At 37.2% G+C, this 15,978-nt stretch overlaps 1 protein-coding gene across 1 annotated transcript; it reads left to right on the forward strand.

Annotated features, from left to right (window-relative positions):
* The first annotated feature begins 422 nt into the window (after nt 1-422).
* Nucleotides 423-13,702, forward strand: SPIC (Spi-C transcription factor). The gene is given in 7 exon segments (XM_043441599.1): nt 423-546; nt 2,486-2,511; nt 3,079-3,172; nt 4,828-4,940; nt 6,443-6,479; nt 6,482-6,550; nt 12,093-13,702. Coding segments are annotated over 6 exon segments (744 nt in total). The 5' UTR covers nt 423-546; nt 2,486-2,508; the 3' UTR covers nt 12,521-13,702.
* Nucleotides 13,703-15,978: the final 2,276 nt, after the last annotated feature.

Genomic DNA, 15,978 nt, shown 5'->3' on the forward strand with positions numbered 1-15,978 from the left:
AGAAAATTATTTGAAAGGGAAGACCAGCGTGAAGGCTGTTAATAGTTCAGGCAAGAAAAGCAACACAGGCTCCAGAATCAGGGAAGAAATACAAGAAGAATAACTTTTTTTCCTAGATATTTGATATTTATTTATGCTAATATACTTGAAATTTAATTTTCTAGCTTTTACAGAAGAATAACTTTTTAAAAAAAGAAATATGAACAACGGTTATACAGATCAGAGGTGCCCAGTCGGGTTGTGTGGGTCCCGGGGCCACAACTTATGCTGGGTGGGGTGGGGGTTCATGGGGTTTGTTCTAATGGTTTTGGCCCATAGTATACAAATAGTCGGTGCCACTTCAAAATAATAGCCCCTGGTGTCTACTGGCCATATCATGAAAGAGAAATAATGAAGGCACTGTATCTTTTAAAAAAAATCCCCTTTTGTAGCACTTCCTTAAAAACAGCTACTTAATGCAACTCTGTCAGAGAGCTCCTGACAGTTCTGTCCTAACGATTCTGACATTAATGAAAGAACTTGGTAAAGGGCTGAAGTGTCTTCCTGGTAAGTGGTTTAGTTTATGCTTTTCAAAACTCCTTGTAATAACAATTAATTTTCTTTATTTGACCTAATGAGTGTTTCTCATTGACTGCCTGTTCTGGTACTAGACATATTAATCGATTGAAGTGATCGATAATGTTTTCAAGCTTTTTTCCTTCCATTTGGGTTTGCTACTTTAAAGAGTCATGATTGTTTTGGGAGATATTTTAGTCAAAGGGAGTAGTTTCATATAAGTATTTAATTCGAAGTACAGCACTCACCTAGGTAGGTATTTCCTTTGGTGCTTATGAGTCATAATTAATTGAAAGTTATTGATATGGCCTTTAAAAAATACCTGTACTGGAAATAGCCATTAGAAGTCATAGTTCAAATTATTTATGGATTTTTTCTTTAAAGTTTTTGCTAAATTTTTCAACATCTTCCACATTGAGAAGCTGTATTTTTTCCCAACCTTATTGAGATATAATTGATGTATAACACCGTGTAAGGTGTACAATATGATGATTTGACACCCATGTAAACTGGGAAAAGATTACCACCATAAGATTAGTTAACAGATTCATCACCTCCCATAGTTATCTTTCTTAAAAGGTTTTTCTTCTCACGTTAGTTGCTCAGTCGTGTCCTACTCCTTGCAACCCCATGGACTGTAGCCCACCAGGCTTCCCAGTCCATGGAATTCTCCAGGCAGGAGTGCTGGAGTGTGTTGCCATTCTCTCTTCCAGGGGATCTTCTCAACCAACCCAGGGACTGAACCTGGGTTTCCTGCATTGGCAGGCGGATTCTTTATGGCTGAGCTCTTTTAAATAACATAGTGATTTCAAAGAGCAGAACAGAATTTTGATGTTTGACGTATTATATTGATATGTTATGGATATGTTTAGCAATAGTATTAGTGTATCATCTTATGCAAGGTTAAATATTAAAGAGAAAGCTCATTGTGTTTGTAGGATAAATTCTAAAAACTTGTATGAACAGTGTGGTTTGGTGTGCTAAATTGAAATGGTAAGCAATGTAGATCCACCACCGGCTCTTTCTTAAGTGGATTTGTTTGTTTTGTGTGGTTATTAGAACCAAAAGTTTTAAAACATTTAATGTGGGTCAATATGGTAACTATTTAAAACAAAACTTACTTTATAGAGATAAGAAAGTAGATGTAAAATTATAGACCAGGATTCTTAACGTAGGACTTTTAGAAAGTCTACAGGTGGGTTTCATAGAGTACATTTTATTTGTAAATTCACATTTTGTGAGAGAAAAAACATGTCTTTGACCAGATTTTCAGAAGTCTATATGACGCCAGAAAGTTAAAAAACAAAATCACTGTTATAAATGGACAGCCTTGCTAACGTTAAAAATATTTTCATTTCCAGAACTTTTTAATACTTACAGGAATTTTGAAATACTTGACATACTTAAATACTCGAATTATTTCTGTATTCTCATGTTAAGTGGTTTGCATGCTTAACTCTGTTTAGCTATTTTATTTTTTTTAATCTCTTTTTCTAATTGAAGTATATTTACAGTGTGTTAGTTTCAAGTGTATAGCAAAGTGATTCAGCGATACATATTTAGCTATTTTAACATTTAAGAAATTTGGAGGACTTCCCTGGTGATCCAGTGGTTAATGCAGGGGGTCCAGGTTCAATCCCTGGTCAGGGAACTGGGGGATCCCACATGCTGCAACTAAGACCCAGTGCAGCCAAATAAATAATAAATAAATAAATATTTTTTAAAAGAAATTTTATAATGATAGAAAAGCAAACATAAATCTTCATAGGAAATTTTTGTAGAAAGGAAATTTGTACTCATCAAAATTCAGATGGTACTTTCAATTTATATAAGGTATATGCAGAAAATATTTTAAATAAAGTCTTTTTTAATTCAGAGGCAAATTAAATAGAAACACTAATTTTGTTTTATATATATTAATTTTTTTCAGAATTGTCACTTTTTTAATGAAGCATGGTAAGTTGACATTTAAAAATCATCTTTACTTTTCCTCATTAGATTAATAAGGGTATGAGATGGTTGCAAAACAGTTTAATTTTAGGTCTTGGAGACATGCTTTTGAAATTAAAAACATTTCATTTTTTAAATAATGAGCCCGATTCTGTTTGATAAAACATACTTCCTCGATTCCTTTTTCTAAATCAGTCTTCTGCTATATAACTGACTCCTTGCTAAAAATTTATAAGACATTAAATACCATACTATAGAATGAGCACTGGTTTTAGATACTATATTGTAGCGCAGTGGATCTCAGCCAGGCTTGATGTTGTCCTCCAGGGCATAGTTGGCTATGTTTGAGATATTTTTGGTTGCCACCAGTGGGATTGACACTGGTATCTACTGGGCAAAGACCAGGGATGCTGTTTTTCACCCAACAATGCATAGGACAACCCCTTACAAAAGAGACAGTCAACCAGAAATGCTAATAGGTTGTGCTGTGGTTGAGAAGCCCTCTTTTACATAGGCAAAATTAAGTTCAATTGGTAATTTCCTAACTCCAGAGTCCGGCCATTGTTCTAACAGGCTTGTGTTGAACAAGACAAGCTGGGTCAAGCATTTGAAGATGCTTTTGAAGTACTGAGGCAGCATTCAACTGGAGACTTTGAGTACTCCCCAGGTAAAGATGTCAGTCCCCTTCTGCGTGGACATCAAATGGCTTGTTGGTCACATACACACACATGAGAATAACAACCTGAACAGAAAAGATCCTTTTTACCCAGTGCATCTAGGATCAGTTCCAAAGGCAGAAATCAAACAGGATTATCCACCTTAAACAATTTTTGTTAGTTTTGTACTTTATTACTGAAACATAACTGATTTATAATATTAATTTCAGGTGTACAACATTGTGATTCACTCCATTATAAATTATTCTAAGATAATAGCTATAATTCTCTGTGCTGTACAACATATCTTTGTTGCTTATCTTTCTCATACATACATTGTAGTGTGTTTATCCCATACCACTGAATTGTCCTTCCCGGCTTCCCTGTCCCCTTACAAAGCCACACGTTTGTTTTCTGTGTCTGAGAATATCTTTCTGTTTTGTCTGTATTATTTTTTAGATTACTACTTTGTATTATTTTTTAGCTATCACATATAAGTGATATCATCTAGCACTTGTCTTTGACTTACTTCACTAAGCATAATGTTCTCTAGATATACCCTTGTTGCAAGTTGCAGAATTTCATAGTTTATGATTTAGTAATGTTCATGTATGTATACGCCACATCCATTTGTCTCTTGATGGGCACTTAGATTGTTTCCCTGTCTTTACTATTGTAAACAGTGCTGCTGTGAACATTGGAATGCATGTATCTTTTTGAATTTAGAGTTTTCATTTCCTTCAGATATATATCTAGGAGTGGAATTGCTGAATCTTATGCTAGTTATTTTTTTGAGAATCCTCTATCCTGTTTTTTTGAGAATCCCTATCCTGAATAGGGGCTGTACAGATTAGTATTCCCACTAACAGTGTACAAGGGTTCCTTTTTTCCCACATTCTCTCCAGAATTTATTGTTTGTAGACTTTTTGATGATGGTCCTTTTGACCTGCATGAGATGGTATCTCATTGTTGTTTTCATTTGCTTTTCTCTAATAATTAGCACTGTTGAGAATCTTTTCATGTGCCTATTGGCCATCTCTATGTGTTCTTTGGTGAAATGTCAGTTCAGGTCTTCTGCCCATTTTTTGATCTTTTTTTTACATTGAGCCCTTTATATATTTTGGAGAGTAACCTCTTGTGAGTCACATCATTTGCAAATGTTTTCTCACGTTTTGTAGGTTGTCTTTGTTTTGTCGATGGTTTCCTTTGCTGTACAAAAGGTTTTTAAGTTTAATTAGATCCCATTTGTTTGTGTGTGTGCTTGCTAAGTATCTTCAGTTGTGCCAAACTCTTTGAGACCCTATGGACTGTAGCCCACCAGTCTCCTCTGTCCATGGGATTCTCCAGTCAAGAATATTGGAGTGGGTTGCCATGCCCTCCTCCAGGGGATCTTCCCGACCCAGGGATGGAACCCACATCTCTATGACTCCTGCATTGGCAGGTGGGCTCTTTACCACTAGAACAGTCTGGGAAGCCCCCCCATTTGCTTGCTCTTTGCTTTCACTTCTTTTACATAAGGAGACAGATCTGCCTATTCTCTATTCTAAACAAATTTAGTGTCTCACATATAAAAGTGCCACAATCAATCACCTAAGCATTTATTATCACACACACACACAAATATAAAATTTGACCTTGTCAGTTTCTTTCTCTGTTTTTAAATTAGATTACAAAAATTACCTGGCTTTTATCAACCACCGTTCTCACATCAGAGGAAATTCCAACAGCTATGGTATGCAGCCTGCAGAGGAACCCATCTATAATTGGAGAACAGTAATAGTGAGTACTTTTACCAGGAGACTGTCATCCCTCAGTAACAAGCACATTTCCTACTTACACCAGCCTTCCCTTGGTGTATGCTAGCTGAAACCAGCTTAAAGACGGCACTGACTGAAAATGCTCACTTGGGGCCACCTGGGGTGTGAATTTGGCAGGCAAGTTGGGGGATCATCAATGCTGTCAAGAAGGAAACTCCCCTTTATCATTGTTCTTCATCTGATTTCAGACAAGTCTGAATGATTCTCTAAAGAGGAGGTATTTTAGGGTTCTCATGTCAGTGCTTCTCCTCAGTCCATCCAGAAAACTGCAGGAAAGCTATGGTTCCCCTAAAAACATTCCCTGTACTGGCTTTACCTACAATCTGTATTAACCTGCTTCATTTCCCCTCCCAAGCTCAGGGCTAGCTCTGTATATTGGATCAATTCATTTCTCTTTTTGCACCTTCTGCAAATGGAAGTGTCCCTACCATCTCTCCTTCTGTGTATTCCTTTGCATTGTTTTCTTTTTAAAAAAAATTATTATTTATTTATTTTTTTTGGCCACGTCATGTCATGTGGGATCTTATTTCCCCAACCAGGGACTGAATCCATGCCCCCTGCTACGAAAGTGTGGAGTTCTAACCACTTGACTGCCAGGGAATTCTCTGCATTGTTTTCTTGATGTATCCATTTTATCAAACAGTCTTAATATAGTAGAGTATAAATATAAAGTAACCTTCATTTTTTTTCAGTCATTAACTCCAATCATGCTAGGTCAAATGTCCCTGTAAATTGTACTGTCAGGGTCTCTCCAACAAGACATTTCTTTTAAGAGGGAGTTTTGGTTTCACTTTAACCTCTCTCACCTCCCCTTAGGGTTACCAGGTAAATTATAGGATGCTTAATATTTTTAGTTGCTAGGGCAACCCTACTTCCTCTTCAGATTCTACCCCCAGCATGCACTGCACAGCCTCTTGGGGCTGGGACCTCGTCGCCTGCTGTATAGGGGTGGCTCCAGTCTCGCCCCTTCTGCCCTATCTTTTTGCCACATGTAATTGTGGACGCTCAGGCCCTTTCCTCCTGCCGCCTCTCTTGGCTCTGCCCTCCTGTAACTGCCACCTGTCTCGCCTTTCTCGTCCTGCCTAGATGGGCATCCAGTTCAGGAATGGAAGCTTGTCTTCCCTTTTTGCTGGCACCTCCATTTCTACTAATGATTCTTTTGAATCTTTCTTATTGGTCATTTTGAGGGGAAAGGAGGAAAGTAACCCACTCTCCTTTATCAGCGGGAAGGGAGAATACAGAATTCCTCTCAATTCTGAGGATACTCTCAGAGTATCCTCTGTTGCTTGGCACTCTCTGTATATGGGTTTGATGCTAGCTCTCTCCTGGGAGATAGCCACTGAAGGCAGTGCTCTTGGTTTGAGAGCTGTTGAACATTCTCTTTGCCTCAGATTTTGACTTTGGCCACCAGTTGGTGGCCGCACAGAAAGTCCCATTTAACATCTTGATACATTATTTATATAGAACAGTTCTGCGGACCTCTATTTTGAAGGAAACATTCATCATCTCTGCAGAACATCCCCGAAAACCAGCTGGTACAACCTGCTCTTCTCCAGCAAAAGGGAGGAAAAGGTATGTGGATATATCACTCCTTGCAAAAGAACCAAGTCTTTATCAAAGCAGCGTTTAGGGAATTTCATATCTGAGTTTGGAAATGACTTGAAAAATGTTCTTTTCTCACAACTGAGAATAACTTAACTCTGACAGACAAAAGACTCCAAGCTGTTTATTTTGAATGAGCTTTCCTTTTGCTTCATGGAGATGTTGTGAAGGTGCAAAGTGTCAGTCCCTCAAATAAATCTGTGTTCAAGTATAGGGTGTAAGGAGATTTCCCTGGTGGTTCAGTTCTTAAGACTGTAGTCTCCATGCAGGGCTCACGGGTTTGATCCCTGATCAAGTAGCTAAGATCCCACATGCCATCCAGTGCGGCCTAAAATAAAAAAGAATAGGATGTAAGATATGGAGAACAAGTTAGTGGTTATCAGCGGGGGGAGGGGGTATATAAAGGTAGGGAATTAAGATGTTATTATGTATAAAGTAAGATACAAGGTTACATTCTACAACACAGAGAATATAGCCAATATTTTATAATAGCTTTAATTGGCATATAGCCTTTAAAAATGGTTAATCATTATATTGTACACCTATAACTTAAATAATATTATACATCTTCTATACTTCAATTAAAAAAAAAGAATAAGGTATATAAATTTTAGGTATAGAAGTGATAAGTTTTCCATAAATTGTCCTAGCAATCTTATTCCAATTGTGAAGCCCTGGGGATAGAAATCATCTTCTCTATTAAGTTTTCCGCAAAAAACAAGTTCCATAATAATAACTTTATTTTATAAATTTGAAATCCCGATTTCATAAATTGAAAGTGATCTCATCTAACAGGTAAGCAAAAAGTGTTAAAGTAGGCTAATAACTTGTGTTGGCCAAGATGTGGGCCTCACACACTCACATGCATTATTTTTTTTTTTCACATGCATTATTAAAGGGGGTATAAACTGGTACAGTTTTGTAAAGCAATTTAGCAATACCTGCCAAAATTTTAAATGTTCCTATCTTTCGATGCTTAGTGACTCTATGACTCAGTGGTTGAGTGTGAACTCTGGGTTAATTATGTGAGCCTGGCCAAAGCATTTAACCTTCTGTACCACAGTATTCTTATTCAAAAAATAAAGAAAAGCAAATAATAATAATTGTACACACATTGTAAGATTGCTGTAAAAATTAAGTTAGAAAACCCACATAAATCACTATGCTTATAGTCTAGTACTATGGATATTTCCTCAAATACCTTAGATGCATACGTGTACGTAAATGTGTATTAGGATGTTCCTTGCAATGTTGTTTGTGATAGTAGACAGCTACTAAATATAAAGACATGTAAGATGCATCACACCTTTATACTGCAATTTAAAAAATGATACCTTATCATAGCTAAAATTATTTTGTTTTTTAAATTTATATTTTTAATTTTTTTAATTGAGGTGTAGTTGACTTATATTAGTTTCAGGTTTACAACACACTGATTCAAAATTTTTATAGGTTATAGTCCATTTAAAATTATTATAAAATGTAGGCTGTATTCCTTGTACTGCATACTATATCCTTGTAACTTATTTTATACATAGTAGTTTGCACCTCTTGATTTTCTGTCCTAATCTTGCTCCTCCCCCCTTCCCTCTCCCCACTGGTAACCACTAGTTTATTCTCTATATCTGTGAGTCTTTCTATTTTGCTATATTCATTTGTTAGCTTTTAAACTTTTAAATTTTTTTTAGATTTCACATATAAGTGATAACATACAGTATTTGTCTTTCTCTGTCTGACTTTTCATTTTATCATAATAAAAAGTAGGTCCATCTACTTTGTTGCGAATGGCAAAATTTTATTTTATTTTTATGGATGAGTTATATTCAAATGTATGTGTATATACATCTTTATCCATTCATCTGTTTATTCACACTTAGGTTACATCCGTATCTTGGCTATTATAAATAATGCTGCTATCAACATTGGGATGCATGTATCTTCAAATTAGTGTTTTCATTTTCTTTGGATATACACCCAGGAGTGGGATTGCTGGGTCATATAGTGGTTCTTTTTTTTCTTTTGGCCACTCCATATGGCATGTGGGATCTTAGTTCCCCAACAAGGGATGGAACCTGAGCCCCCTGCATTGGAAGCACAGAGTCTTAACCACTGGACCGCCAGAGAAGTCACTGGTAGTTCTATTTTAAGCTTGTTGAAGAAGCTCCACACTGTTTTGAAGAAGCTCCACACGGCTTCACCAATTTGCATTCCCACCAACAGTGCATGAGTGCTCTTTTTTCTCTGCATTCTTGCCAACACTTGTTATTTGTGGTCTTTTTAAAAATTATCATTATTGTTTACTTATTTGGCTGTGCCAGGTCTTAGCTGCAGCACGTGGGGTCTAGTTCCCTGACCAGGGATCACTCCTGGGCCCCCTGCATTGGGAGAGCAGAGTCTTAGCCTCTGAACCACCAGGGGAGTTCCATTTGTCTTTTTGATGACAGCCATTCTGATAGGGTGAGATGATTTTCATTGTGATTCTGATTTGCATTTCTCTAATCAGTATCAACATTGAGTATAAGAAGATTTTTATGTGCCTGTTGGGGCCATTTGTATGTCTTTGGAAAAATGTCTATTCAGGTCTTCTACCCATTTTCTTAATGGGATTGTTTATTTTTTGATATGGAGTTGCTTGAGCTATTTACATATTTTGGATATTAACCATTTATTCGTATCATTTGCAAATATTTTCTCCCATTCAGTAGATTATCTTTTTGTTTTGTTGATGGTTTCCTTTGCTATGCAAAAACTTTTGAGTTTAATTAGGTCTCATTTGTTTATTTTTGTTCTTGTTTTCTTTGCCTTAGGAGATAGATTAAAAAATACATATATTGCTATACTTTTTGTCAAAGAGCATTCTTCCTATGTTTTCTTCTAGGAGTTTAATGGTTTCTGGTCTTACATTTAAGTCTTTAGTCCATTTTGAGTTTATTTTTGTAAATCTATGAAAAAATGTTCTAATTTTATTCTTTTACATGTTCATACTTAAAATTATTTTAAATGAATATTTTTTGAGATAACTAGTTTTGTTATCAGATAGTATACTGTATCCTAGAATTATAAAATCTTACTATGCAGTGATACTCTAATCCAGAAAGGAATAATGTAAAATATCACATAAGTAAAGTAAATCTACTGACTATTACTACTAAATATTGAATAATGGTAGTAATTTAGTATTAGGACAATAATGCTTCTTCCTCTGTCACATTTTTTTTTTATTTTTTTTTAGCAAACTTCTTTTCACTGATGTTTTGGGTCTTTGCAATCAGGGAAAATATAATTTACTATTTTCTGTTTTTAGAGTTGTCATCCACCTGAAGCAGTGATACATTTGAAACAATGAAATTTCTAAATACTTCAAGAATTCATTATTGGGAGACTGAGCGACTTCACTTTCTTTGTTTCTATAGTTCCTTTTGCAGAAGGAAATGGCAGCCTACTCCAGGGTCCAGGGGAGAATCCCATGGACAGAGGAGCCTGGTGGGGCTGCAGTCTATGGGGTTGCAAAGAGTCGTACATGACTAAGTAACTAACATATACACACACACACACAAATAGAACATATATAATTATTAAAATGCAAAAGGGCGTACTTTAAGTATTGAAGCAGAATGAGCTCTGAATACCATTTTGGTTTCGGTTTTAATCCTTTGTAATTCCATAACTCAAGAGTAATAATGCTCATGAAAATCTCAGATGATTCAGAAGTATGTGAAGAATACTGAAAAATGTTCTTTCTTCCCATGCTATCCCCCAGAAGTAACTGTTGTCAACACTTTAGTATTTCCTCTATCTATAGCTAGTCTCTATATGGCTCAATGATTTATTTAAGATATATTATACACTGGAAAAAGTACAAAATACTATGCTAATTTTCACTTTTAAAGGATAAAGTATTAGTTGCTTGGCTGTGTCTGACTCTTTGCAACCCCATAGACTATAGCCCGCCAGGTTCCTCTGTCCGTGGGTTTTCAGGCAAGAATCCTGGAGTGTGTTGCCATGCCCTTCTCCAATATGCATATGATTATATATGCAAAAAATAAATTATTTTCTAGAGATATGCAGACTAGATTTGAATTTTTACTTTCAGTTTGTGCTTCTGTTTGGATTTTTTTTTTATCATATACCTTTATTTTCAAAATGTAAAAGTTCAAACATCTTTTTTTTTCAAAATCGAAAACAAACTTTAAAAGATGAGGATCTATTATAATTGATTTGACTATTGGATGAGAGCCAGAGAGCTTGTTTAAGTCTATGACTTTAATTCATAATGTGTTTTTTGGTAAGTCCCTTTCATTTCTCAATTCATAAACTCAAGATAATAAAACACAAAAGATAATCTTTGAGGCTTTTGGATGAATGATGACCGATGTATGAGTATTACTCCCCAGAGACTATTTAAAGCAGTTTGGGAATCCACTCTTCTACTTTCTCAAGAGGAAAATGGAATTTGGCCGTGGAACTTTTCGCTACTGACAGATTTGGTGGGACATGGTGTTTATAGGCCAATCCAGAAGTCATAAAACGGGTTGTCACCTTTGTTCTCCAATCGACCAACCAAGCAAAAATCACAGCAAATCTTCTCAAAGTTTTCTTTCTAGTTACTCTGAAATATAAAGGGCTGTGTTCCTAAAGAGATTAAAAACTCTGGCAGTACCATTTTATTCACAGCCATGAAACACATCACAATGCTCGTTGTCATTCCTCATTAATAATGTCAGAATGTCATGAAGATATTTTGGCATTTCAACTTTGCTTTTTTTCTATTTTTTTTCAAGTAATTATGCAGAACCAGAGTTAGCATTTTTACGTAAGTCTATTACTGATTTCACTTGTATTTGCACATTGCTTTACATTTTACAAAATGCATTCACCTTCTTTACCTCATTTGACTTAACTTACTTGAATAAAGCTGCTTCAAATGAGTTGCCTTTTGGAAATGTCTTTTGAGACTTCTCCTTTTAAAAAAAAAACAACTATTTGTCTCTGTCGGGTGTTAGTTGCTCTGTGGCATGTGGGATCTTAGTTCCCTGACCAGGGATCAAACCCACATCCCCTGCATTGAAAGGCAGATTGAAAGGTGGTTAAGGTCTTAACCACCAGACCACTGAGAAAATCCTGAAACTTCACTTCAGAACCACTAACTTTGTAGTACATTTTGCTCAGTCCTGTCCTGTAGACAGTTTAACATAAAACTACAAGTCAAGATTTAACTGGAAAGAAAGGCCACATGACAGATGAGAGACTGGGGTAAAGCGGCTCCGTGCTTCCCTTTTCCAATGAGGGACCACAAAATTTTGGACAACTTCCCCAACAAAGAAAGTTTCATTTGAAACTGCAATAGGCCAAGTCCCATAAAACGATACCATAAATACATTCTATGAGAGTGAATAGGAGGAAAACCAGTCCCAATGGACTTTCAGTTCTGTATTCACTCAACAAATCCTTCCTGAGGAGGGGCTCCGTGGAGGGCCATGGTGAAGTGTGACACTCTTTTCCTCTGTTTTAGGCAGGAAGAAGCTCCGACTTTTTGAATACCTTCACGAATCCCTGTGTAATCCAGAGATGGCATCTTGTATTCAGTGGATAGATCAAACCAAAGGCATCTTTCAGTTTGTATCAAAAAACAAAGAAAAACTCGCCCAACTCTGGGGAAAAAGAAAAGGCAACCGGAAGACCATGACTTACCAGAAAATGGCCAGAGCACTGAGGAATTATGGAAGAACTGGGGAGATCATCAAAATCCGGAGAAAGCTAACTTACCAGTTCAGTGAGGCCATTCTCCAAAGACTGTCTGCACCTTATTTCTTGGAAAAAGAGATCTTCTATTCACAGTATGTTCAACCTGATCAAGGATATCTCAGTTTAAATAACTGGAATGCTAATTATAATTATACATATGCCAATTACCATGAGCTAAGTCACCCTGATTGCTAAATATACTCTTACATTCATAATTTTCTGACATCAGAAGTCCCTACAAGTTTTAAGATTTTTCTCTAAAAGCAAATACTGAAAAAAAAAAACAGCCTTCATGATCGCTATCTTTTATGACATAGCATATAATCTATACTAACTTGGTGAGAAATTTTACCAGTGAACAGCTCTTTAGAATGATTGTCCCATTTGAAAGTATAGACTAAATGTCCTTCCTCTTACGAGTAACTATGCAATTATTTCTTTCTAGATTAATAATGCCAGTGGAGACCATTTGATTTGCACATTGATTAAACATTTTCTTGTCATACACTCAGTCCAAAAAAAAAAAAAAAGACTAACTTTGGCATATATCCAATAGTTTTAGCAACAGAACAAAAACTGATTGCCTGTGATGGTGTTCCTGCTAAATTATATTCAGGGTTTTAAATTTTTCAGTGGCTAAAACTAGAACTATTATATGATCCAGCAATTCCACTCATGGATATATATCCAAAGAAAATGAAAACACTAATTTAAAAAGATAAATGTTCAAAGCAGCATTTTTTTTTTTGGCTGCACTGTGGCTTGTTAGATATCAGTTTCCCAACCGGGCCTTTGCAGTGACAATGCCAAATCCTAACCACTAGACTACCAGGGAACTTTCATAGTGACATTATTTACAATAGCCAGGATACGGAAGCAACCTTCTAGCTGACAGGTGAATAAAGAGAATGTGGTATATATATATGTATATATATACACACACAGAATATATACACACACTCAGCCAAAAAGTGAAATCTTGCCATTTGCAACATGGATGGATCTTACTGCGATAAGTCAGACAGAGAAAGACAAATACTATACCTTATCATTTATATGTAGAATCTAAAAATTGAAACAAAATGAAGTAGAAACAGACTTAAAGAGAACAAATTAGTTACCAGTAGGGGGAGGGCTGGGGGGAGGGGAGCAAGATAGACATAGAGGATTAAGAGGTACAGACTACTAAAATATAAGATAAAAAAGATACAAGAATGTAATGTACAGCACAGGGAATGTAGCCAACATTTTATAATAGCTTTGAATAGAGTATAACCTAGAAAAATATTGAATCACTGTGTAGTACATCTGAAACTAATATAATATTGTGAATCAACTATATTTCTATAAAATAAATAAAGATTTAAAAAATAAAAACTTCAGTGGCTATCCTCTGCACCTCGGACCTCATGGTCTATAATCCTTCGGCACTAAAGAAACGATGGTCTAAGGAAAATGTCACCTACAAACTCCAAAGCTTACACTTACCACAAATCATTTCCTTGCTTTTCTTTCTTGCTTCAGGGAGATCCAGGAGCTAAAGTTTCTTGCTCTCCTGCCACTCAACCACAGGGAGGTGCTCTTGCACCGTTAGTTCTTGAGCCCAACCCTGGCTCATGATCTCTTTCCTTGAACTAGCCCAGCTAAAGGAGGCTGAAACAGTTGAAGTGGGAGGGTGGAGGGAAGGCTTTAATAAAAGATGGAGGCTTGCAAATAATAAACGCAGGAGTGGAGCCAGGATGTGGGCAGTCTTGCATGGAAGCTGTCCCATAAGAAACTCCCAGAATAAACTCTGTTTCTTACTTGCTGCTTGGCAGGTTTTTAAAGTCACTTAGGTCATGTCCGATTCTTTGTGACCCTATGGACTGTAGCCTGCTAGGCTCCTCTGTCCATGGGATTCTCCAGGCAAGAATACTGGGGGGGTGGGGGGGTGGGTTGCCATGCCCTCCTCCAGGGGATCTTCCCAGGTTGTTTACCACTCCCGCCACCTGGAAAGCCATCTGTATCACCGTGAAGCAAGAGAGCGTCCTAGATTAAATGGGCCATCTTCAGTCTGGGCCAAGAAGGCCTGGCCAGCAGGTCAAGAGCTCCTGGGAGCTTGCTGCATTAGATTTGCCACACTGCTGTGGCCATATCGTGGTTAGTACTCTGCATCGTGTCTGGCATTCCCAGTTTCCCCTTTTCCTTTGTGCCCTCCTGGTGCCCTTTCTTCCTCAGGAAAAGAACATGGTAGATCCCAAGTGACTAAGTGGACACTAACTCAAAATTGGCCATACCCCCATGTCGTGGGTTTGTTATAGACAACCTTGTCTTCCAACATCCCTGTTGAAACGTAATCCCCACTGTGGTGGTCTTTGGGGGTAGGGTTTTGGAGAGGTGATTAGGTCATGAAGGAAATCTCTAATGAATGGGTTTAGTGCCCTCATGAAAGAGGTGACAGAGAGTTCCCTTTCTCCTTCCACCCTGAGAGGATACTAGGGTGAACCAGGAGGCAAGCCCTCCGTAGGCACTAAATCTGCCAGCACCTTGATGTTGGACTTCCCAGTTTTCTGAACTGTGAGAAATAAAGTCCTGTTGTTTATCAGCCAGCCAGTTTATAGTGTTCTGTTAGAGCAGCCAGGACAGACGGAGAAAGTTCCCATTAGTGCTAACCTCAAGGTAGGACTCAGCATTTCCACTCCGTCTGCCTTTCTAATCTGGATGTGGATGGATTTTAAGGGCAGAGGGTACACAAAAGAAGGACTGCAACACGAAAAGGGAGTGTGTGTTCTTTGTCAGGCAAGGACAGTGAGGCACCCCATGAATGTTGGACATGTTCCACCTCAAGAGTTGTCAAGATTAGCCCTGACTTACCCAGGCCTTGGACTCATCTAGCAAAGAGCTGAAAGTGGAAAAAGAATCCAGAGTGTCCAGGTATTCTGAGTAGTGGGTCACATGATCAGAAATCCCAATATGGAGGGCCCATGAATGTTTGAATGGTGATCTGATGAGTTCATCTTTGGCACCAAAGAAATAGATGTGGCTCAAAATAAGATATTTGCAAACTGTGTCAAGAGCAAAACTTTGCGCGGTGTTTGGATCTGCTGTCAGAAGTTTTATTCTCAGGGGCTGTAGGGAAGATTCAGGCGCTAGTGAAGATTCTGTTTGATAAGCAAACCCTTCAAGGATGTGTTGTGATGGGTTAACCAACGAAAGGCTAGTGAGTTGATGTACCACTTATGAACAAACTGTTAAGTTAACAAACTGAATTTCCTATAATGACCATTTCATGATCAAATGAACAAATAATGATCAAATGAACAAATAATACTTTACATAACTATGAAAATAGTTCACCCAGATCATGAAATGGTCATTATAGGAAATTCAGTTTGTTAACTTGTAATTTTACATAAGCAATTATAACAAGTCATGTGACAAAAGATCACATTTATGAATTTCAGAGTCAGACTGATATCTTTTTTAAAAAACTATTTATTTCTCTGGCTGTGCTAGGTCTTAGTTTGGGCCCTTGGGATCTTTGGTTGCGGCATGAGAACTTAGTTGTGGCATGTGGGATATAGCTCCTGTTAAACCTAAGCTCCTTGCATTGGGAGCATGGAACCTTAGCCACTGGACCACCATGGAAGTCCTGAGTCAGACTGATATCTTTT

The sequence above is a fragment of the Cervus canadensis genome, chromosome 21 (genome assembly GCF_019320065.1).
Source record: "Cervus canadensis isolate Bull #8, Minnesota chromosome 21, ASM1932006v1, whole genome shotgun sequence".
NCBI classification, from domain to species: domain Eukaryota; kingdom Metazoa; phylum Chordata; class Mammalia; order Artiodactyla; family Cervidae; genus Cervus; species Cervus canadensis.